Source organism: Tachyglossus aculeatus, chromosome 1 (assembly GCF_015852505.1).
Source record: "Tachyglossus aculeatus isolate mTacAcu1 chromosome 1, mTacAcu1.pri, whole genome shotgun sequence".
NCBI classification, from domain to species: Eukaryota; Metazoa; Chordata; class Mammalia; order Monotremata; family Tachyglossidae; genus Tachyglossus; species Tachyglossus aculeatus.
Window position 1 is genome coordinate 18,484,633 of NC_052066.1, and position 24,692 is coordinate 18,509,324.

General features: G+C 46.5%; 1 protein-coding gene and 1 non-coding gene across 2 annotated transcripts in view; one reads left to right on the plus strand and one right to left on the minus strand.

Annotated features, from left to right (window-relative positions):
* MRAS (muscle RAS oncogene homolog) overlaps positions 1–24,692 on the plus strand; it is an 85,669-nt gene that overhangs the window by 48,251 nt on the left and 12,726 nt on the right. The window contains exon 3 of the mRNA XM_038746117.1: positions 19,037–19,136. Within this exon, the coding sequence (XP_038602045.1) occupies positions 19,037–19,136 (100 nt within the window). The remainder of the gene's footprint in view (positions 1–19,036; positions 19,137–24,692) is intronic.
* LOC119937936 lies at positions 16,610–16,747 on the minus strand. Its single transcript, XR_005454292.1, has one exon. It is a non-coding gene; the product is annotated as a small nucleolar RNA SNORA7 (small nucleolar RNA).

Here is a 24,692-nt window from a genome sequence, read left to right on the forward strand (position 1 = left end):
GCGTCGAGGAGAGATAGACACTACATGCATGCCTGCTGTGTGGCCTTGGGCAAGTCACTTCACTTCTCTGTGCCTCAGTTACCTCATCAGGAAAATGGGGATTGAGACTGTGAGCCCCACATGGGACAGGGGTTGTGTCCAACCTGATTTGCTTGTGCCCACCGCAGCGCTTAGTACAGTGCTTGGAATATGCTAAGTGCTCAATAAATACAGTAGTAATAATAATAATAATAATAATACCAAGCCACCAGCGTGGTGATTTTTCATAGCTTTTAAATGAGCTACTGTGAAGAATTAAATTCACCCCCAGAACCAGAGGATCCCTGTTCATGGCACTAGTCTGCCCAGACAGGGTTGGCTCACCTTGAAGCAAGGAGGAGGCCCGTTGAGAGGTTGGCACTGGAGAGGCAGTCCAGCGTGCTCGGGTATCTCCTCCCCTGCCAGGGTCATGTCTCCTTTTTCTTTTCTACCCATACACACTCTCCCTGTCAACACCTTCCCTCATGCGGTCAACTAGTTCCCTGCCCACCAGCTCTACTGGCCACCCTTCATTCAGGCAACCAACCCAGCCAACCAATGGCATTATGGATCATTTATTACTACTATTTATAATAATAGGAATAATTGCGGTGTTTGTTAAGCGCATACTATGTGCCGAGCACTGTGCTAAGCCCTGGGGTAGATGGAAGGTAATCAGGTCCCACATGGGGCTCACAGTCCTAGTCGGAGGGAGAGTAGGTATCGAATCCCCATTTTATAAAAGAAGGAACTGAGGCACAGAGAAGTTAACTGATATGCCCCAGGTCACGTGGCAGACAAGTGGTGGAGCTGGGATTAGAATCAATCAATCAATCAATCGTATTTATTGAGCGCTTACTGTGTGCAGAGCACTGTACTAAGCATACAACTTGGCAACATATAGAGACGGTCCCTACCCAACAGTGGGCTCACAGTCTAGAAGGAGGAGACAGAGAACAAAACCAAACATATTAACAAAATAAAATAAATAGAATAGATATGTACAAGTAAAATAAATGAATAAATAGAGTAATAAATATGTGCAAACATATATACAGGTGCTGTGGGGAAGGGAAGGAGGTAAGGCGGGGGGGATGGAGAGGGGAACGAGGGGTAGAGGAAGGAGGGGGCTCAGTCTGGGAAGGCCTCCTGGAAGAGGTGAGCTCTCAGTAGGGCCTTGAAGGGAGGAAGAGAGCTAGCTTGGCGGATGTGCGGAGGGAAGACATTCCAGGCCAGGGGGAGGACGTGGGCCGGGGGTCGACGGCGGGACGGGCGAGAATGAGGCACGGTGAGGAGATTAGCAGCAGAGGAGTGGAGGGTGCGGGCTGGGCTGGAGAAGGAGAGAAGGGAGGTGAGGTAGGAGGGGGCGAGGTGATGGAGAGCTTCGAAGCCCAGGGTGAGGAGTTTCTGCCTGATGCGTAGGTTGATTGGTAGCCACTGGAGATTTTTGAGGAGGGGAGTAACATGCCCAGAGCGTTTCTGGACAAAGACAATCCGGGCAGCGGTGTAAAGTATGGATTGAAGTGGGGAGAGACAGGAGGATGGGAGATCGGAGAGGAGGCTGATGCAGTAGTCCAGACGGAATAGGATGAGAGCTTGAACGAGCAGGGTAGCGGTTTGGATGGAGAGGAAAGGGAATGGGCGGATCTTGGCAATGTTGCGGAGCTGAGACCGGCAGGTTTTGGTGACAGCTTGGATGTGAGGGGTGAACGAGAGAGCGGAGTCGAGGATGACACCAAGGTTGTTAGAACCTAGGTCCTCTGACTCCCCCCTCTCAGGGTCTCACCTAGAGAGTTCCCAGTCTTCTACCAGTCTCGCTACAGGAAGGAGAGTCAAGCAGCGGCCTACCCGTTCCATTCCTAGCTTGGCTAGTGGCTAGTGAGTGGAAGGCAATCGGCTACAAGTCAAAACTCACCCGTCCTGGGCAGCAGCAGCATGGGAGAGAGTCGAGGGTGGAGACTCGAGTTTTCTGCGTGGAAGGCAGCAATGGTAAACCACTTCCGTATTTTTACCAAGAAAATTATCTGGATCCACTACCAAAACGATTGCAGATGGAGAATGGGACGATCTGGGAGAGATGTGTCTGTGGTGTTGCTTTGAGTCGGAAACTACACGACGGCATAAGACAAGACCTCTGATTCCCAGGCACTGAATGTAAACCAAGGAAAGATGATACCATTCCTGCCCTCATCACACTTGGTCTTTTTCTCTCATTCAGTCGTATTTATTGAGCACTTACTGTGTGCAGAGCACTGGACTAAGTGCTTGGGAAGTACAAGTCGGCAACATAAATAGACGGTCCCTACCCAACAGCAGGCTCACAGTCTTTGCCATGGAGGGCTGTTTGGATTGGGGAGGTCAGTGGAACCCTTGGGGAGATCATAAGACATAAATGTTTGAGTTGTAATACCTTTTATTATGGTATTTTTTAAGTGCTTACTTTGTGTCAAGCACTGTTCTAAGCAGTGGAGTGGATACAAAGCAATCAGGTCAGACACACTAGGGCTCCTAACCCAAGTAGGAATAAGCTCATTGTGGTCAGGGAACGTGTTTACCAAATCTGTTATAGTGTATTCTCCCAGGCGCTTAGCACAGTGCTCTGCACACAGTACTCATTCAATTAATACGATTGATGGATTGATTAGTAAGGAGAATAGGTATTGGATCCCCATTTTACAGTTGAGGAAACAAGAGACACAGAGAAGTTAAGTGGCTGGGATTCGAACTCAGGCCCTCTGGCTCCCATGCTGGGCTCTTTCCACTAGGCCATGCAGCTTCCACAATTGCTTAGGGCATGAACCCTAGCAAGTCATTAGCCTAATCCCCTGCCTCTAATCCATCACTGATAAATGGGTGTTCCACACGAATTTATTCCTAGCCCTGATTAGCTACAGGACTCAGCCTACACCCCAGAGGGCAAATTTCAAGATTCCTTTCCCAGTCCTAGAGAAAGGTAGCATATAAAGCTAAAATCCTCCTCTAGGATTTTTTAAATGCCGGTAAAACCAAGGTGTTCTTTACAGGAACATGCCTTTGTGACGTTGTTAGCTTCGGCAAAAGGAACAGGGGGAATCAATTCTGAAGCAAAACTGACTCTGGTCATGGTTTCCACACATTCGGCTGTGTCAGAGGGAAATCAAAACTGATTTCGGAGGGTGAAGTCTCTGAATCACCGGGGCTTGAGCTCTGAATCGCATAAACTTCAACTCGTGAGATAAAACTAAACACAAAAGAAATTCTAAAAATCCACTCATACTGACATTTCATCTGTGTTGTTTGCTTTTCGTTCTCCACTTGTGCTTCTTAAGTCATTTTCTCATACGCCCTCCGGTTTCAGTCTGACGTTCCTAACCTCTCATAGCAGAAAACTGGAGTTGTTGTTTCAAACAAGTGTCTTGCAAGTAACGTAACTAGACGGGGGCTGCCTTTCTCTCAGTGGGAAGAGAGGAACACAGCCCAAACTAGACCACAATGAGCCATATTAGTGGAGAGGAGAGTTTGGGACTCTCAATTTCTCCAATCTATTTGACACCCTGGCTTCTCGTTTCTTCTCTCCTCCTGGCAACCTGATGAAGAGAAGCAGCATAGCCTAATGTACAAAGTACAGGCCTGGGACTCTGCAACTTCTGCTGTGTGGCCTTGGGCAAATCAGTGCCTTAGTACCCTCAGTGCAAGTTGGCAGCATGTAGAGACGGTCCCTACCCAACAATGGGCTCACAGTCTAGAGGGGGGAGACGGACAACAAAAGAAAACATGTGGACAGGTGTCAAGTCATCAGAACAAATAGAATTAAAGCTAAATGTACACCATTAACAAAATAAATAGAATAGTAAATATGTACAAGTAAAGCGAATAGAGTAATAATTCTGTACAGACATGTACAGGTGCTGTGAGAAGGGGAGAGAGGTAGGGCGGGGGATGGAGAGGAAGAGAGGAAAAAGGGGGCTCAGTCTGGGAAGGCCTCTTGGAGGATTTGCTTGCCAAATCCAACGGCTCATACTCTATACTAATCCTCCTTGACCTCTCAGCTGCCTTCGGCACTGTGGACCACCCCCTTCTCCTCAACACGCTATCTGACCTTGGCTTCACAGACTCCGTCCTCTCCTGGTTCTCCTCTTATCTCTCCGATCGCTCTTTCTCAGTCTCTTTTGCAGGCTCCTCCTCCCCCTCCCATCCTCTTACCGTGGGGGTTCCCCAAGGTTCAGTACTTGGTTCCCTTCTGTTCTCAATCTACACGCACTCCCTTGGTGACCTCATTCGCTCCCACGGCTTCCATTATCATCTCTACGCTGATGACACCCAGATCTACATCTCTGCCCCTGCTCTCTCCCCCTCCCTCCAGGCTCGCATCTACTCCTACCTTCAGGACATCTCCATCTGGATGTCTGCCCACCACCTAAAGCTCAACATGTCGAAGACTGAACTCCTTGTCTTCCCTCCCAGACCTTGCCCTCTCCCTGACTTTCCCATCTCTGTTGACGGCACTACCATCCTTCCCGTCCCACAAGCCCGCAACCTTGGTGTCATCCTCGACTCCGCTCTCTCATTCACCCCTCACATCCAAGCCGTCACCAAAACCTGCCGGTCCCAGCTCCGCAACATTGCCAAGATCCGCCCTTTCCTCTCCATCCATACCACTACCCTGCTTGTTCAAGCGCTCATCCTGTCCCGTCTGGACTACTGCATCAGCCTTCTCTCTGATCTCCCATCCTCGTATCTCTCTCCTCTTCAATCCATACTTCATGCTGCTGCCCGGATTATCTTTGTCCAGAAACGCTCTGGGCATATTACTCCCCTCCTCAATAATCTCCAGTGGCTACCAATCAATCTGCGCATCAGACAGAAACTCCTCACCCTGGGCTTCAAGGCTGTCCATCACCTCGCCCCCTCCTACCTCACCTCCCTTCTCTCCTTCTCCAGCCCAGCCCGCACCCTCCGCTCCTCTGCTGCTAATCTCCTCACCATACCTCGCTCTCGCCTGTCCCGCCATCGACCCCTGGCTCACGTCATCCCCCGGGCCTGGAATGCCCTCCCTCTGCCCATCCGCCAAGCTAGCTCTCTTCCTCCCTTCAAGGCCCTGCTGAGAGCTCACCTCCTCCAGGAGGCCTTCCCAGACTGAGCCCCTTCCTTCCTCTCCCCCTCGTCCCCCTCTCCATCCAACCATCTTACCTCCTTCCCTTCCCCACAGCGCCTGTATATATGTATACATGTTTGTACATATTTATTACTCTATTTATTTATTTATTTTACTTGTACATATCTATTCTATTTATTTTATTTTGTTAGTATGTTTGGTTTTGTTTTTTTTTCTCTGTCTCCCCCTTTTAGACTGTGAGCCCAATGTTGGGTAGGGACTGTCTCTATATGTTGCCAGTTTGTACTTCCCAAGCGCTTAGTACAGTGCTCTGCACATAGTAAGCGCTCAATAAATATGATTGATTGATCGATTGAGGTGAGCTCTCAGTAGTGCTTTGAAGGGAGGAACAGAGGTAGCTTGGCAGATGTGTGGAGGGAGTTGTTCACAGTAGGCACACAATAAGTAACCACTGATCGATTAATTTAGGATGTTGTGAATTCATCAATGAAGGCTTCTTGGAGAAGCAAAATTTTAGGAGGGAGGATTGGAGAGCTGGGGTCTGGCTGATTTGTGGGGGAGAGAGTTTGAGGCCAGAGAAACAGTGTAAGCAAAGGACCGAAAGGAGGAGAGTCATTAGCTTTAATTCTATTTGTTCTGACCACTTGACACCTGTCCATATGTTCTGTTTTGTTGTCCGTCTCCCCCTTCTATCAATCAATCAATCAATCAATTGTATTTATTGAGCGCTTACTGCGTGCAGAGCACTGTACTAAGCGCTTGGGAAGTACAAGTTGACAACATATAGAGACGGTCCCTACCCAACAGCGGGCTCACAGTCTAGAATGGGGAGACAGAGAACAAAACAAAACATATTAACAAAATAAAATAAATAGAATAGATATGTACAAGTAAAATCAATCAATAAATAGAGTAATAAATACGTACAAACATATATACATATATACAGGTGCTGTGGGGAAGGGAAGGAGGTAAGGCGGGGGGAATGGAAGGGGGGAGGGGGAGAGGAAGGAGGGGGCTCAGTCAGGGAAGGCCTCCTGGAAGAGGTGAGCTCTCAGTAGGGCCTTGAAGGGAGGAAGAGAGCTAGCTTGGCGGATGGGCAGAGGGAGGGCATTCCAGGCCCGGGGGATGATGTGGGCCGGGGGTGGACGGCGGTGAGAATGAGGCACAGTGAGGAGATTAGCTGCAGAGGAGCGGAGAGTGCGGACTGGGCTGGAGAAGGAGAGAAGGGAGGTGAGGTAGGAGGGGGCGAGGTGATGGACAGCCTTGAAACCAAGGGTGAGGAGTTTCTGCCTGATGCATAGGTTGATTGGTAGCCACTGGAGATTTTTGAGGAGGGGATAACATGCCCAGAGTGTTTCTGGACAAAGACGATCCGGGCAGCGGTGTGAAGTATGGACTGAAGTGGGGAGAGACAGGAGGATGGGAGATCAGAAAGGAGACTGATACAGTAGTACAGACGGGATAGGATGAGAGCTTGAACGAGCAGGGTAGCGGTTTGGATTGAGAGAAAAGGGCAGATCTTGGCAATGTTGCGGAGTTGAGACCGGCAGGTTTTGGTGACGGCTTGGATGTGAGGCGTGAACGAGAGATCGGAGTCGAGGATGACACCAAGTTTGCGGGCTTGTGAGATGGGAAGGATGGTAGTGCCGTCAACAGTGATGGGAAAGTCAGGGAGAGGGCAGGGTTTGGGAGGGAAGACAAGGAGTTCAGTCTTCGACATGTTGAGTTTTAGGTGGTGGGCAGACATCCAGATGGAGATGTCCTGAAGGCAGGAGGAGATGCGAGCCTGGAGGGAGGGGGAGAGAGCAGGGGCAGAGATGTAGATTTTGGTGTCATCAGCGTAGAGATGATAGTTGAAGCTGTGGGAGCGAATGAGGTCACCAAGGGAGTGAGTGTAGATTGAGAACAGAAGGGGACCAAGAACTGACCCTTGAGGAACCCCCACAGTAAGGGGATGGGAGGGGGAGAAGGAGCCTGCAAAAGAGACTGAGAATGAACGACCGGAGAGATGAGAACCAGGAGAGGATGGAGTCTGTGAAACCAAGGTTGGATAGTGTGTTGAGGAGAAGGGGGTGGTCCACAGTGTCAAAGGCAGCCGAGAGGTCGAGGAGGATTAGGACAGAGTAGGAGCCGTTTGATTTGGCAAGCAGGAGGTCATTGGTGACCTTTGAGAGGGCAGTTTCTGTGGAATGTAGGGGACGGAAGCCAGACTGGAGGGGGTCGAGGAGAGAGTTGGTGTTGAGGAATTCGAGGCAGCGCGTGTAGATGACTCGTTCAAGGAGTTTGGAAAGGAATGGTAGGAGGGAGATGGGGCGATAACTAGATGGTGAGGTGGGGTCAAGAGAGGGTGTTTTTAGGATGGGAGAGACATGGGCATGTTTGAAGGCAGAGGGGAAGGAACCAGTGGAGAGTGAGCGGTTGAAGATGGAAGTTAGGGAGGGGAGAAGGGACGGAGCAAGAGATTTCATGAGATGAGGGGGAATGGGGTCAGAAGCACAGGTGGCCGGAGTAGCACTTGAGAGGAGGGAGGAGAGCTCCTCTGAGGACACTGCTGGGAAGGATGGGAGAGTAGCAGAGGGTGTTGAGAGTCGGGGGGGTTGGAGAAGGGGGGGAGTGACTTTGGGGAGGTCAAACCTGATGGATTTAATTTTATTAATGAAGTAGGAGGCCAGATCGTTTGGGGTGAGGGAAGGAGGAGGGGGAGGAACCGGGGGCCTGAGAAGGGAGTTGAATGTATGGAAGAGCTGATGGGGATGATGGGCATGGGTGTCAATAAGGGAGGAGAAATAGTTTTGTCTGGCAGAGGAGAGGGCTGAGTTAAGGCAGGAAAGGGTAAACTTGAAGTGAACGAGGTTGGCATGGTGTTTAGACTTTCACCAGCAGCATTCAGCAGCTCGAGCATAAGAGCAAAGGAGGCGGACAGTGGCAGTGATCCAGGGCTGTGGATTAGTGGTACGAGAGCGGCGAAGGGAAAGGGGAGCGAGGGAGTCTAGCTGAGTAGAAAGGGTAGAGTTGAGAGCAGTAATCTGATCATCAAGATTGGGTAGAGAGGAGAGGGAGGCGAGGTCGGGTGTGAGCTGTGACTGTGAGCCCGTTGTTGGGTAGGAACCATCTCTAAGTTGCCAACTTGTACTTCCCAAGCGCTTAGTACAGTGCTCTGCACACAAGTGCTCAATAAATACGATTGAATGAATGAATCTGTAAAATGGGGATTAAGACTGTGAGCCCCATGTGGGACATGGACTGTGTCTGACCTGATTAGTTCGTATCTACCCCAGTGCTTAATGCCATGCTTGGCACAGAGTAAGTGCTTAGCAGATACCATTTTTAAAAAAGGATAAGCCTGGAAAGGGAAATGAAAGGATTTGAAACTCAAACTTATCCGTTTTGCTTGCTATTACTTTTGTTCATTCAGTCATATTTAGTGAGTGCTTACTGTGTTCAGGGAAAGCACAATTTTGCTTGGAAAGTACAATTCAGCAATAAAGAGAGACAGTCCCTGCCCTCACTGGGCTTACAGTCTAGAAGGGGGAAGAAAGTCAGCAAAGCTTCAGTGCAGCCAAGATTGAGCACTCTTCTTGCTCCCTTTATTCTTTGCGGTGCTGCCTCCAGTCACCTAGGTACAATTTAGAAAACCAAACCCTCGCCACTGCCGCTGCCTCCGCAACCAGGCATGGACCCCAGGACTCGGTCCTGGGCCTCGGGTCATTTAGCCAAAGGGATCGTGACACCCCCAAACAGCCCCGACCAGGCTCAGATCAGCCCAGACCCCTGTCCAGTCGCTGCTCGGGAAGAAGCAGAAGGGGGAAGAACAAGGAACGCCAAAGAGGAATGTTTGAGGGAAGAAAAGGAATAGCAGGGAGAAAAGAAGAAGCAGGCAAAAAAGAAAGAGAAGGAAGGGGCTCAGAAAAAAGGCTTCTGGTTGAAAGACCAAAGGCAAGAAGAAGCCAGAATCTGATTTGCAACTGGTGTTTCTGAGCCCTGCACCAAGGAGGAAGACTAAGACCAACCTAGAAAAGTTGTGAGACCAAACTTCAGAGGACTCACCTCATCCTCATCTCGTTCCTCCCTTCTCTAGTTTGCAAGCTCCCTGTGGGAATAGGGAATGTATCTACCAATTCTGTAATGTTGGACTCTCCCAAGTGCTTAGTACAGTGCTGTGCACACAGTCAGCGCTCAATAAATAACCATTGATTGATTGGTTGATTCCCTTCATGGCCACTTCTCCTCTAGACTGTAAATTTGTCGTGGGCAGGGAAAGTGTCTACCAACTGTGTTATAGTGTAATAATAATAATAATAGTATTTATTAAGCACTTACTATGTGCCAAGCACTGTTCTAAGTGCTGGGGGATACAAGGTAATCAGGTTGTCCCACGTGGGGCTCACAGTCTTAATCCCCATTTTACAGATGAGGAAGCTGAGGCACAGAAAAGTTAAATGACTTGCCCAAAGTCACACAGCTGACAAATGGCAGAGCCGGGATTAGAACCCATGACCTCTGACTCCCAAGCCCGTGGTCTTTCCACTGAGCCAAGCTGCTTCTCTTACTTTCCTAACCGCTTAGTACTGTGCTCTGCACACAGTAAGTGCTCAGTAAATCCAATGAATTGGTTGATTCTCCTTGGACCCCTCCTCCAACAGCTGCTCCTGCTGCAGCTCTCTCTCAGATATTACGTGAATCATATTATTATTATTCTCGGATCTGTGACAGAACACGAGAAAGTAAACCCACACCCAAAAATACCCAGCAACTCAGCTAAGAGACTTATCCGTTTTTTCCAAAATCATAACCACTAACATCAGAACCACTGCCGGCCAAGCATTCATTCATTCATTCAATCGTATTTATTGAGTGCTTACTGTGTGCAGAACACTGTAGTAAGCGCTTGGAAAATACAGTTGTGCAACAGAGACAATCCCTACCCAACAACGTCTAGAAGGGGGAGACAGTCAACAAAACCAAACAAGTAGAAGCACTAACTGGAACACAAAGAACTCACTCCCAAGCTGTTTTTATGACCATTTCTTCATTTTCCCTCTCCCTGCTCCCCCTCTGCCTGCACTCCAACCCCGGTGAGAGAGCAGGGGCGGCTGTCTGATACCGCAGCGAGGCCTGTCTTTTTGCTTGTCAACCCCAGCCTGCCTTCACACCTGTTTGCTCCTGAATATTGGCGTCTTTGCTCTCAGGACCCTGGGGACCTGCATTCAAATCCAGAAGTCTGTCAACAGAACCACCAGTTTAAGCAGTTACTGCTGCTAACCACCTGTCCCATAACTCTTAACTTCAAACAGAAACTACTTGCCGTCGGCTTTAAAGCCCAGTGAGCTGACCTGTCCTGACTTACCTCCCTCATTTCCTACTGCCACCCGATCTGCGCACTTCACTCCTCCAGGGCCAGCTAACTCACTGGGCTGTGATCTCTTCTATTTCTCTCCCATCCCATTGCCCACATCCTCCTGGGGCTGGGGCTCCCTCCTCAATATATGACAGACTCTCCCCACCTTCAGAGAGTCAATAAAATCACATATTGTTTTGTTTTGTTGTCTGTCTCCCCCTTCTAGACTGTGAGCCCATTGTTGGGCAGGGACCGCCTCTATATGGTGCCGATTTGTACTTCCCAAGCACTTAGTACAGTGCTCTGCACACAATAAATACGATTGAATAAATGAGGGCTTTCCCCCTTAAGCCCTCTTTTCCCCAAATCCCTCCCACTTCTGCGTCACCTATGCACATGGATCTGTACCCTTTCAGCACTGCTATTGATGATGGTGATGATGGTATTTGTTAAGCGCTTACTATGTTCTAAGTGCTAGGGTTAATACAAGGTAATCAGGTTGTCCCACATGGGACTCACAGTCTTAATCCCTATTTTACAGATGAGGTAACCGAGACACAGAGAAGTTAAGGGACTTGCCCAAAATCACACAGCTGATAAGTGGCGGAGCAGATATTAGAACCCATAGATGAGGTAACTGAGGCACAGAGAAGTTAAGGGATTTGCCCAAAGTCACACAGCTGGTAAGTGGCGGAGCAGATATTAGAACCCACAACCAAACAAATCAGGTTTTTTTTTGGGGGGGGTTGGTGTTTGTTAAGCGCTTACGCAAAGCACTGTTCTAAGCGCTGGGGTGGATACAAGGTGATCAGGTTGTCCCACGTGGGGCTCACAATCTTAATCCCCATTTTACAGATGAGGGAACTGAGGCCCAGAGAAGTGAAGTGACATGCCCAAGTCACAAAGCTGACAATTGGCGGAGCGGGGATTTGAACCCATGACCTCTGACTCCAAAGCCCGTGCTTTTTCCACTGAGCCACGCTACTTCTCTAGGTTGGACATAGTCCCTGTCCCGCAGAGGGCTCACAGTCTTAATCCCCATTTTACAGATGAGGTAACTGAGGCACAGAGAAGTCAGGTGATTTGCCCAAGGCCACACAGCAGATAAGTGGTGGAGTCAGGATTAGAACCCAGGACCTTCTACTACGCCATGCTGCGTCCCTATTCACCCCACCCTCAGCCCCACCGTACTTACGTAAATACCATAATGTATTTATTTATTTTAATGTCTGACTCTTGTTCTAGATCTCCATGATGGGCAGGGAACATGTCTACCAGCTTTGTTATTTGTACTCTCCCAAACCCTTAGTACAGTGTTCTGCACACAGTAAGCGCTCAATAAATATCATTGATTATATGTTTGATTGATTGATTGTTACAAACTCTTGTGGCATAGGAACTGTGTCCAATCTGATGAACTTGGTGTGTCTACCTCAACACTTAGTACAGTGCTTGTCTCATAAATGAGCACTTAAGAAGCACCATTATTATTATCATTATTATTATTATTATTATTATCATCATCATCATTATTATTACCATTATTATTTTCATTAAAGGTTGAAAGAATTGGGGATAATTCACTTCTGGGTTTTTTTTTCTGATTTTCATAATTGCAATTTCAGAGATTTTTTCCTGTCTGCATTCCCAGCCCCCATTGCCCCAGGGAATGAAAAGTTGTTCAGATTTAACTTGGTTTGATTCCAAAAGCGTCGCTCCTTCTAAATTGGTTTCTTCACCTGTGAGGCTAAAAGTAAATCCTTCCATTTGGTGAAGTCCTCGTCATCCCTGACAATAAAGCCCTTCTGTGCTTTACAGACGCCTTCGTTCTAAAATAGGCCACTTCACCATGAACCAAGCAGCATGAACAAGACATTTGAAGAGAAAAATATGTCAGAAAAAAAAAGGAATACTTGCGATTTCCAAGTGTTTCTGTTCATAAGATGTGCTTTAGGTCTTAGGCTTATCTGTCTCTCACGCAGGGCCACAGGAGAGGGGCATATAAAGTCAGAGGAACAATGGTCCTTGACGATGACTTCAGCAGAGCTTCTTTCTTAAGCTCTGTTAGGTCAATATACAGTATTATTATTATTATTATTATTATCATCATCTTCATCATCATCATCATTTAATTTGTCAAGCTCTTACTGTGTGTCAAGCACAGTTCTAAGCTCTGGAATGAATACAAGTTAATTAGATCGGACCTTGGGGCTCTTGGTCTAAGTAGGAGGGATAACAAGCGTTGAATCACCATTTAATAGATGATGAAACTGAGGCACACAGAAGTTAAGTGACTTGCCCAAGGTCACACAACAAACAAGTGGCGGGGCAAGGACTAGAATACGGGTCCTTCTGACTTCCAGGTTCGCGCGCTTTATCCATTTGGGCTACACTGCTTCTTATCAATAAGTGGCAGAGCTGGGAGTACAAACCAAGTCCTTTGACTTCTAGAACTGTGCTCTTCCCATTCATTTATTCATTCAGTGGTATTTATTGAGCACTTACTAAGAGCAGAGCACTGTACTAAACGCTTGGAAAGTACAATTTGGCAACAAATTCCTCACCCTTGGCTTCAAGGCTGTCCATCCCTTCGCCCCCTCCTACCTCACCTCCCTTCTCTCCTTCTCCAGCCCAGCCTGCACCCTCCGCTCCTCTGCCGCTAATCATCTCACCGTGCCTCGTTCTCGCCTGTCCCGCCATCGACCCCCGGCCCACGTCATCCCCCGGGCCTGGAATGCCCACCCTCTGCACAACCACCAAGCTAGCTCTCTTCCTCCCTTCAAAGCCCTACTGAGAGCTCACCTCCTCCAGGAGGACTTCCCAGACTGAGCCCCTTCCTTCCTCTTCCCCTCCTCCCCCTCCCCATCCCCCCCAACTTACCTCCTTCCCCTCCCCACAGCACTTGTATATATGTATATATGTTTGTGCGTATTTATTACTCTATTTTATTTGTACATATTTGTTCTATTTATTTTATTTTGTTGATATGGTTTGTTTTGTTGTCTGTCTCCCCCTTCTAGCCTGTGAGCCCGCTGTTGGGTAGGGACCGTCTCTATATGTTGCCAACTTGTACTTCCCAAGCGCTTAGTACAGTGCTCTGCACACAGTAAGCGCTCAATAAATACGATTGAATGAATGAATGGAGACAATCCCTACCTAACAACGGGCTCTTATCGCCTCACTCTTAAGAGTATCAGCTTCTTATGGGCAGGGAATGGGTCTCGTACTTCTATTGCACTTATTATCGAAAGCTTAGTACAGTGCCCTGCATTGTACTATCATTACTATCTACTACACTACAACTGCTACTACCTCTAATAGTATTACAACGACCACTACTTTTACTGCTATTACTGCTATCATTACTAAAACTCTTACCACCCTACTGCTGCTGCTACTACTGCTACTGCCTCTAATATTACTCCGACTACTCCTACTATTACTGTTATCACGGCTACTATTCCATTACCCCTACTACTTTATTCGTTCATTCATTCAATTGTATGTATTGAGCGCTTACTGCGTGCGGAGCACTTTCATTCATTCATTCATTCAGTCGCATTTGTTGAGCGCTTACTGCCTCCAGAGCACTATACTAAGAGCTTGGAAAGTGCATTCAGCAACAAATATAGACAAGCCTTACCCAACAACGGGCTTACAGTGTTTAAGGGGGGAGACAGACATTAAAACAAGTAAGCAGGCATCAATAGCATCATTATAAATAAATAGAAGTACAGAAATATACACATCATTAATAAAATAAATAGAATAATAAATATGTGCATATATACACAAGTGCTGTTGCTGTGTGCCAGGAACTATACTAACCGCTGGGGTAGATACAGGCTTATCAGGTTGGACACAGCCTGTAGACTGTAAGCTCATTGTGGGCTTCAAGGCCCTACTGAGAGCTCACCTCCTCCAGGAGGCCTTCCCAGACTGAGCCCCCTCCTTCCTCTCCACCTCCTCCCCCTCTCCATCCTCCCCGCCTTACCTCCTTCCTTTCCCCACAGCACCTGTATATATGTATATATGTTTTTACATATTTATTACTCTATTAATTTATTGATTTTACTTGTACATATTCTATTTATTTGATTTTGTTAATATGTTTTGTTCTCTGTCTCCCCCTTCTAGACTGTGAGCCCACTGTTGGGTAGGGACCGTCTCTATATGTTGCCAACTTGTACTTCCCAAACTCTTAGTACAGTGCTCTGCACACAGTAAGCACTCAATAAATACGATTGAAGGAAGGAAGAAGGCAGGGAATATGTCTGTTGTACTCTCCCAAGCACTTAGTATAGTACACAGTAAGCACTCAATAAATATGATTGGCTTACTGACTGCTGCTACTATTAATAATGGCATTTATTACCCTAGCACTTTTCTAAGTGCTAGGGTAGTTACAAGGTAATCAGGTTGCACACAGTCCCTGTCCCACATGGTGTTCACAGTCTCCATCCCCATTTTACAGATGAGGTAGCTGAGGCACAGAGAAGTTAAATGACTTGTTACTACTACTCTACTACTAGTAGTAGTACTACTACTGCAACTACTACTCCTACTTCTACTGCTACCATGACTATTACTTCTGCTACTCTACCGTTACTTCTGCTACTTTATAACTACCACTACTACTGCTGCTGCTACTACTAATAATAATGATCATAATAATGGCATTTATTAAGCACTTACTATGTGCAAAGCACTGTTCTAAGCGCCGGGGATGTTACAAGGTGACCAGGTTGTCCCATGGGGGGCTCACAGTCATCATCCCCATTTTACAGATGAGGCAACTGAGGCACAGAGAAGTTAAGTGACTTGCCCAAAGTCACACAGCAGACAATTGGCAGAGCTGGGATTTGAAACCACGACCTCTGACTCCAAAACCCATGCTCCTTCCACTACTCTGCTACTACTAATAATAATGGCATTCATTCATTCAATCGTATTTATTGAGCGCTTACTGTGTGCAGAGCACTGTACTAAGCTCTTGGGAAGTACAAGTTAGCAACATATAGAGACGGTCCCTACCCAACAGTGGGCTCACAGTCCAGGTTGTCCCACAGGGGGCTCATAGTCTTAATCCCCATTTTACAGATGAGGTAACTGAGGCACAGAGAGGTTAAGTGACTTGCCCAAAGTCACACAGCTGACAACTGGCGGAGCCGGGATTTGAACCCATGACCTCTGACTCCAAAGCCCGGGCTCTTTCCATTGAGCCACGCTGCTTCACCACTACTACTACTACTACTACTACTGCTACTGCTACTGCTACTACTACTACTACTACTACTACTACTACTCCTCTCCCTGCAAACTCTGCCGTGATTCCTGGCATTTTCATTCAGGCTTCTGTTCAAAAATGTTGACATCAGCAGTATTGTCACTGCCCTACCCAAATCCGTTCAGTCAAGCTATCAATCAATTAGTGGGGTTTTTCTTGATCACCTGCTGTAGGCTGAGGAAGTCCTGGGGGAGAGCACAGTAGAGTATGGATACACAATTCCTGCCCTTGAGGACCATAAAATCTACTGGGGAAGTCTTGTCTTATTCATTCATTCAATCGTATTTATTGAGCGCTTACTGTGTGCAGAGCACTGTACTAAGCGCTTGGGAAGTACAAGTTGGCAACATATAGAGACAGTCCCTACCCAACAGTGGGCTCACAGTCTAGAAGGGGGAGACAGAGAACAAAACAAAACTTATTAACAAAAGAAAATAAATGGAGTAAATATGGACAAATAAAATAAAATGTCTTATGCAATCGAGTCGTTTTCGGTCCATAGCGAAGCCATGGACACGTCTCTCCTAGAACGCACCACCTCCATCTGCAGTCGTTCTGGCGGTGGATCCATGGAGTTTTCTTGGTCAAAATACGGAAGTGGTTTACCCTTGCCTCCTTCTGTGCAGTAAACACCAATTGTCAGCCGTGTGACTTTGGGCAAGTCACTTAACTTCTCTGTGCCTCAGTTCCCTCATCTGTAAAATGGGGATTAAGACTGTGAGTCCCCCGTGGGACAACCTGATCACCTTGTATCTTCCCCAGCGCTTAGAACAGTGCTTTGCATGTAGTAAGGGCTTAATAAATGCCATCATTATTATTATTATTATTATAAACATGAGTCCCCACCCTCGACTACAGGTGAGTTTTGACTTGTAGCCGATCGCCTTCCACTCACTAGCTACTGTCCAAGCTAGGAATGGAATGGGTAGGACTCTGCTTGACCCTCCCTCCCATAGCCGAGACTGGTAGAGTATTCAGAACTCTCCAGGTGTGACCCTGAGAGGGGAATGGGGGAGATAAACACTAAAATATATTCACCAGGAGGAAACAGAGTAGTTAAAAAATATCCACATGAATGTGTCAGGGGTGTTGCACAAGTTTAAGCGCTTAGTTCTGAAATGGCACTAAGATACCAGGTGTGGAGATTAGAAGAATGATAATTAGAGAAGCAGCGTGGCTCAGTGGAAAGAGCCCAGGCTCTGGGGTCATGGGTTCAAATCCCGGCTCCACCACTTGTCAGCTGTGTGGCTTTGAGCAAGTCACTTAACTTCTCTGGGCCTCAGTCACCTCATCTGTAAAATGGGGATGAAGACTGTGAGCCCCGCGTGGGACAACCTGATCACCTTGTATCCACCCCAGCACTTAGAACAGTGCTTCGCACACAGTAAGCACTTAATAAATGCCATCATTAGTATGAGTAGTATTATTAATTATGATGATGATGGTGATAATAATAATGATAATAATATTCGTTAAGTGTTTTCTGTGTTCCAGGCACTAGGGTAGATTCAAGATAATCAGAGGAGACATAGTGCCTGCCCACATGGATTTCACAGGCTTAAGGGGAGGAAGAACGGGCATTTGATCCCCATTGTACAGAAGAGGAAACTGAGGCACAAAGAGGTTAAGTGACTTTCCCAAGGTCACAGAGCAGGCAAGTGACAAAACTAGGATTAGAACCCAGATGTCCTGGCATTTTTTTGGTTTTATAGTGTCTGTTACGTACTTACTATGTGTCAGGCACTGTTCTAAGCGCTGATTCCCAGACTTGTGCTTTTTCCGCTAGGCCACACTGCCTTTCAGTGATGTGATTGCAATCAATCAATGAAACAATCATTGGCATTTAGTGAGCACTTACTCTAGGCAAGTCACTGGGCCAGGGGCTGATGGCAGGACAGGTGAGAACGAGGCACAGTGAGGAGGTTAGCATCAGAGGAGCAGAGTGTGCGGGCTGGGCTGGAGAAGGAGAGAAGGGAGGTGAGGTAGGAGGGGGGCAAGGTGATGGAGAACTTTGAAGCCGAGGGTGAGGAGTTTTTGCTTCATGTGAAGGTTGATAGGCAACCACTGGAGATTTTTGAGGAGGGGAGTGACATGCCCAGAGTGTTTCTGTAGAAAGATAATCCGGGCAGCAGAGTGAAGTATAGACTGAAGCGGGAAGAGACAGGAGGATGGGAGATCAGAAAGGAGGCTGATGCAGTAATCCAGTCGGGATAGGATGAGAGATTGAACCATTAAGCACTTAGAACAGTACTCTGCATACAGTAAGCCTGAATATATCATCATCATCATCATCATCAATCGTATTTATTGAGTGCTTACTATGTGCAGAGCACTGTACCAAGCGCTTGGGAAGTACAAATTGGCAACATATAGAGACAGTCCCTACCCAACAGTGGGCTCACAGTCTAAAAGGGGGAGACAGAGAACAAAACCAAACATACTAACAAAATAAAATAAATAGGATAGATATGTACAAGTAAAATAAATAAATAAATAAATAAATAGAGTAATAAATATGTACAAACATATATACATATATACAGGATATATATACCATTATATATATATATATATATATATATATATATATATATATACCATTGTGTATATATATACCACAATATATACCATTGACTGATTGATTACAGTTACTAGAACATAGTGAGCACTTAACAGATACCACCTTTAGGACTCTACTAACCTTTCACCAGCTACACAAACCTCAAAGTAGTAAAATAATGGCAACATTTGGCAGCAGTTGCAATACTGAGGAATCTGCTCATGAAATGGGTAGAAGAACAACAAGAAGCAGTGTGGCCTGTTGGGTAGAGCTTGGGCCTGAGAGTCAGGAGGACCTGGTTTCTAATCCCCGTTCCTCCACTCGTCTGCCAGGTGCCCTTGGGCAAGTCACTTAACTTATCTGTGCCTCAGTTCCCTCCCCTGGAAAATGAGGGTTAAGACTGTGAGCCCAGTGTGGGACACTGATTCTCTTGTACCTATCCCAACAATTGGTACAGTGCTTGGCATATAATAAATGCTTAATAAGTACCATCACTATTAAGCACGAGAGAATGGCGATCAAATTGGGATGCGAAAATTGCTTTCTGTATTGCTTTGCCGTTGCTCGTTCTACTTAGGGTGGTAAAGAGAACCAAATCGGCCGTGGGAGAAGCTGTTGACTGTTTGCCTGACTGGAGGAATGGTTAGTGGGAGTAACTGGGGTTGGAACTATTCCTCATCCATCTGCATTTAAGACATCTTCATTTTGTGGTGATTCTTTCTTTTTCTTTCCCAGGGAGTCCTTTCCGATGATCTTGGTGGCCAATAAAGTTGATCTGATGCACTTACGAAAAATCACCAGGGAACAAGGAAGAGAAATGGCAACGAAACACAATGTAGGTTGTGTGAGTGAGTGAGAGAGAGAGAGTGTGACTTGGGTGGGGTGGGGGGGGCCTGTGCACTGATGAACATTTGTGAGGGAAGGACTGATATTGTTGTCCCCTAGCTGCTTAAATACCATTAAAGGGACTAAGGATGTGATTTGTTTGTTCTTAGCGATGATGAAAGTTAAGCTCCGAGTACCAGTTCAATAATCAGAATTTCAGAGGGCAAACAGCTAAGGAAGAACAAGAACCTGGAGTGAGTGACATGATCAGAGAGACCAAGTCTGCCTCTTTCACTCCTAATCATTCCCCTAAAGTTTCTAGAATGGAATGACAACAGCCTCGGGGACCTTCCTCATAACCCTTAAAAGTTCTCATGTGGAGAACTTTTGGGGTAATGTGTTCATTACCCTCCCTCCGCCCCCACTCTCCTCTCTCCTCCGGCCAGATGTCTGCTCCGATCCGCTAACGGACGACTTGGCTGGGGTTCTGAGTAGGATGGTTGTCAAGTTCATGGGATCTTTTTCATTTAATCCATTGTTGTCTCACTTTTTTAAATAGTATTTGTTAAGCACCTACTATGTGCCAGACACTGCGCTAAACGGTGGGATAAGGAGAAGATAATAAAGGTTGGACCACAGTCCGTGTCCCACGGTCTTAATCCCCATTTTGCAGATGAGGGAACTGAGGCAGAGAGAAGTGAAGTGATTTGTCCCAGATCACATAGCAGACAAGTGGCAGAGCCAGGATTAGAGCACAGGTCCTCTGATTCCCTGGCCCGGGCTTTATCTACTAGACCACGCTGTTCTCAGATTATATATCACCTGTATATATGTATATATGTTTGTACATATTTATTACTCTATTTATTTATTTATTTATTTTACTTGTACATATCTATTCTATTTTATTTTGTTAGTATGTTTGGTTTTGTTCTCTGTCTCCCCCTTTTATAATAATAATAATAATAATAATGATGGCATTTATTAAGCGCTTACTATGTGCAAAGCACTGTTCTAAGCGCTGGGGTAGATACAAGGTAATCAGATTGTCCCACGTGGGGCTCACATTCTTCCTCCCCATTTTACAGATGAGGGAACTGAGACCCAGAGAAGTTAAGTGACTTGCCCAAGGTCACACAGCTGACAAGTGGCGGAGCCGGGATTTGAACCCACGACCTCTGATTCCAAAGCCCGTGCTCTTTCCACTGAGCCACGCTGCTTTCCCAAGACTGTGAGCCCACTGTTGGGTAGGGACTGTCTCTATATGTTGCCAACTTGTACTTTCCAAGCGCTTAGTACAGTGCTCTGCACACAGTAAGCGCTCAATAAATATGATTGATGATGATGATGATGATGATTATACATTCATGTGCTTCATCCAGATTAGTGTCTCAGCTGACCTGAGTTCATTATCTAGTTCCACCCCACTCTGTCTTGCATTGTTCCTTCATTCAGTCATAGTTATTGAGCGCTTACTGGGTGCAGAGCACTGTACTAAGTGCTTTTCTGTGCCTCAGTTTCCTCATCTGTAAAATGGGGATTAAATATTCGTTTGTTCATTCATTCAATCGTAATTATTGAGCACTTACGGTGTGCAGACCACTGTATTAAGCGCTTGGGAAGTACAGATTGGCAACATATAGAGACAGTCCCTACCCAACAACGGGCTCACAGTCTAGAAGGGGGAGACAGACAACAAAACAAAACAAGTAGGTGTCAATACCATCAGAATAAATGCAATTATGGTTATATACACATCATTAATAAAATAAATTGAGTGATAAATATGTACAAATATACACAAGAGCTGTGGGGAGGGGAAGGGGGTAGGGCAGAGGGAGGGAGTGGGGGAGAAGGGGAGGGGAGGAGGAGCAGAGGAAAAGGGGGACTCAGTCTGGGATGGCCTTTCCCCTGTTTCTTCTCAGCAGATCACCTCCAACCAGAGGCTGTGGACTAACCCTCCAGGTGATAGAATGGCCACCTCTTGTCAACTCTAGCCTTTCTAATACCATTTAAAAATGGTATTCGTTAAGTGCTTACTATGTGCCGAGCACTGTACCAAGCGCTGGGGTAAATGCAAGATAATCAGGTTGGACACAGTCCCTATCCCACTTAGGGCTCACAGTCTTAATCCCCATTTTCCAGGTGAGGTAACAGAGGTACAGAGAGGTGAGGTGACTTGCCCCAGGTCACACGGCAGAGAGAGGTGCTGGACCTGGGATTCGAACCCAGGTCCTCTGATTCCCAGGCCTGTGTTCTGTCTGTTAGGCCACGTGGCTTGATCTTTGAGATCACATCCTTCTTCGTACTGGACCTCTGTGGTGGGAGGGGAGAACGTAGATAACAGTATCCTTTTTCTGCAGAGGGGCACCCTAAATCGTAGCATCCCCATCACTCTCGTTCAGTACGAGAACCCGGTTTTCCCAGTTGCCTTCCCCCTCTAGACTACACTAATTCCTTGGAAAGAAACATAATGAGATGGGCTGTGTGGGAACAAGCATCTTGTAATGATGTACAGTTAGAATGTCCACAGATGATTCTTGTCAGAAAGGAATTTACTAAACACCTACTCTGTGCTTCACACTTGGTAAATAGAAGGGAATCAGAGTGTACACTGCTCCTGCCTCTCCTAGGGCTCACAATCTGAGAAGGAAGGAGGACAGTTATCTTATCCCCATTATATTGCTGAGGAAATTGAGTCCCAGAAAGGTTATATAACATGCCTGAGGTTCCACATTAGGCCCGTAATGACAATAATTGAGGTATTTGTTAAGCGCCTACTGAGCACCAAGCACTTGTACAAAGCCCCACGGTAGACTACAAGATAGTCAAGTGAGATGCAGTCCCTGGCCCACAAGGGACTCACAGTTTATAGAGGAGGTAGAACAACTATCAAATCCCTATTTGACAGATGAAACCGAGGCCCAGAGAAGTTGTGACTTCCCCCTAAAACTGTGAACCCCTTGTGGGTCTGATCTGATTGTATTCTGCCTAGTCCCATAAATAGTACAGTGCTTGGAACAAAATAAGCACTTTAGATGTATTCCATAATTATTATAATTACTTTGCATTTCACTTTCATTTGTATCACTCATTCATTCATTCAATCGTATTTATTGAGCGCTTACTGTGTGCAGAGCACTGTACTAAGCGCCTGGGAAGTACAAGTTGGCAACATATAGAGACGGTCCCTACCCAACAACGGGCTCACCGTGAGTGACCTACTATCCAGTTTACTGTTTCTCACTCATTCATTCATTCATTCATTCATTCATTCATTCAGAACACCTCAACAGGCTTACTGTGAGTGACCCACTATCCAGTTTATTGTTTCTCACTCATTAATTCATTCATTCATTCATTCATTCAGAACACCTGTATGCAGAGCACTGTAGTAAGTGCTGGGGAAGAATACGGATTCAATCGCTAGTCCTCAGGAGCCTCAGCATAACGGTAATAATAATAATAATTGTTGTATTTGTTAAGCGCTTACTGTGTGCCAGGTACTCTAATAAGCACTGGTTTGATACAAGGAAATAGGATTGGAAACAGTCTCTGTCCCACATTGGACGCCCAGTCTTAATCCCCATTTTCCAGATGAGGGAACTGAGACATCAAATGGTGGTTAAATGACTTCCCCAACATCACACAGTTGACAAGTGGCAGTGCTGGGATTAAAACCTTGATCCTTCTGCCTTGGTGCCCCGCTACTTCTCTGCTTCATCAGCATGCAAATGAACAATTAGGGAAGGACAAACTGATCGAACTTCTCATCCTTGGCCCAACCAGTGTCTTTCATTAGCCGTAAAATTCCCAGCCAACAAGATGCATCTCGCTTGGACGCTCTTAAGAATGTCTCCCCTTGTAGACGGTAAGCTTTTGTGAGCAGAGATCGTGCCTGTCAGCTCTGTTGTATTGGACTTGTATGTATTGAGCGCTTACCGTGTGCAGAGCACTTTACTAAGCGCTTGGGAGAGTACAGTATAACAATAAGCAGACACATTCCCTGCCCACGGTGAGCTTACAGTCTAGAAGGGGAGACAGACATTCATATAAATAAATACATCAGGGTTACAGTAAGGGGCAAAAATAATAATAATAATAATAATGGTATTTATTGAGCGCTTACTATATGCAAAGCACTGTTCTAAGCACTGGGGCGGTTACAAGGTGATCAGCTTGTCCCACGGAGGGCTCACAGTCTTAATCCCCCATTTTACAGATGAGGTAACTGAGGCACAGAGAAGTTAAGTGACTTGCCCAAAGTCACACAGCTAATTGGCAGAGCCAGGATTTGAACCTGCGCCCTCTGACTCCAAAGTCCGTGCTCTGTCCACTGAGCCACGCTACTTCTCAAATGGGGTCAAAGATGAGAGCTTAGGGAATGCTTCTTGGAGGAGAGGTGATTGTTTTTGAAGGCTTGGAAGCTGAGAATCAATCAATCGTATTAATATACGATTATGAATATGAATATACGATTAAGAATATGAAGGGGGAGGGAATTCCAGGCAGGAAGAAATTCATGAGCAAGGGGCCAAAATTGAGAGACAAGAGTGAGGCGCGGTGCATAGCTTGGCATTTGAGGAGCAATTCTTGCAGGCTGGGTTGTCATCGCAGGAAAGCAGCGTAGCTTAGTGGATAGAGCACGCGTCTGGGAGTCGAAAGGACCTGGGTTCTAATCCAGCTCCACCACTTGTGTGTTGTGTGACCTTGAGCAAGTCATTTCACTTTTCTGGGCCTCAGTTGTGTCATCTGTAAAATGGGGATTAAAACTGTGAGCCCCATGTGGGACAGTGACTTTGTCCAATCTGATTTCCTTGTATCTACCCCAGGGCTAAATATACAATGCCTGGCACATAGTAAATGCTGAACATGGCCTAGTGTCAAGAGCGCGGGTTTGGGAGTCAGAGGACATGGGTTCTAATCCCGGCTCTGCCACTTGTCTGCTGTGACCTTGGGCAAGTCACTTAACTTCTCTGTGTCTCAGTTACCTCATCTATAAAATGGGGATTGATGATGATGATGGCATTTGTTAAGCGCTTACTATGTGCAAATCACTGTTCTAAGCGCTGGAGGGGATATAAGGTGGTCTCACATGGGGCTCACAGTCTTTAATCTCCATTTTCCAGATGAGGTAACTGAGGCTCAGAGAAGTTAAGTGACCTGCCCAAGGTCACACAGCAGACATGTGGCAGAGCTAGGATTCGAACCCAGGACCTCTGACTCCCAAGCCCGGGCTCTTGCCACTGAGGCACGCTGAGACTGTGAGCCCCACGTGGGACTACCTGAATACCTTGTACCTACCCCAGTGCTTAGAGCAGTGCTTGGCACATAGTAAGCACTTAACAAATACGTTATTATTTAAAAATACAATTATTGTTATTATTATTATTGCAGAGGAGCAAGGAACGGGGAGAGAGTTGAGGAAAAAGGGTTTGTGGGCCAGGGCATCTCCACAAGGCTGGTGAGAGAGGTCTCTACGGAAAAACAAACTGGGAATTTTCCGAGAACAAAAGGGTTTTTGTGCAGTTCAGAATCGGTAAGTCCAAGGAGGCTGTCTCTTCTC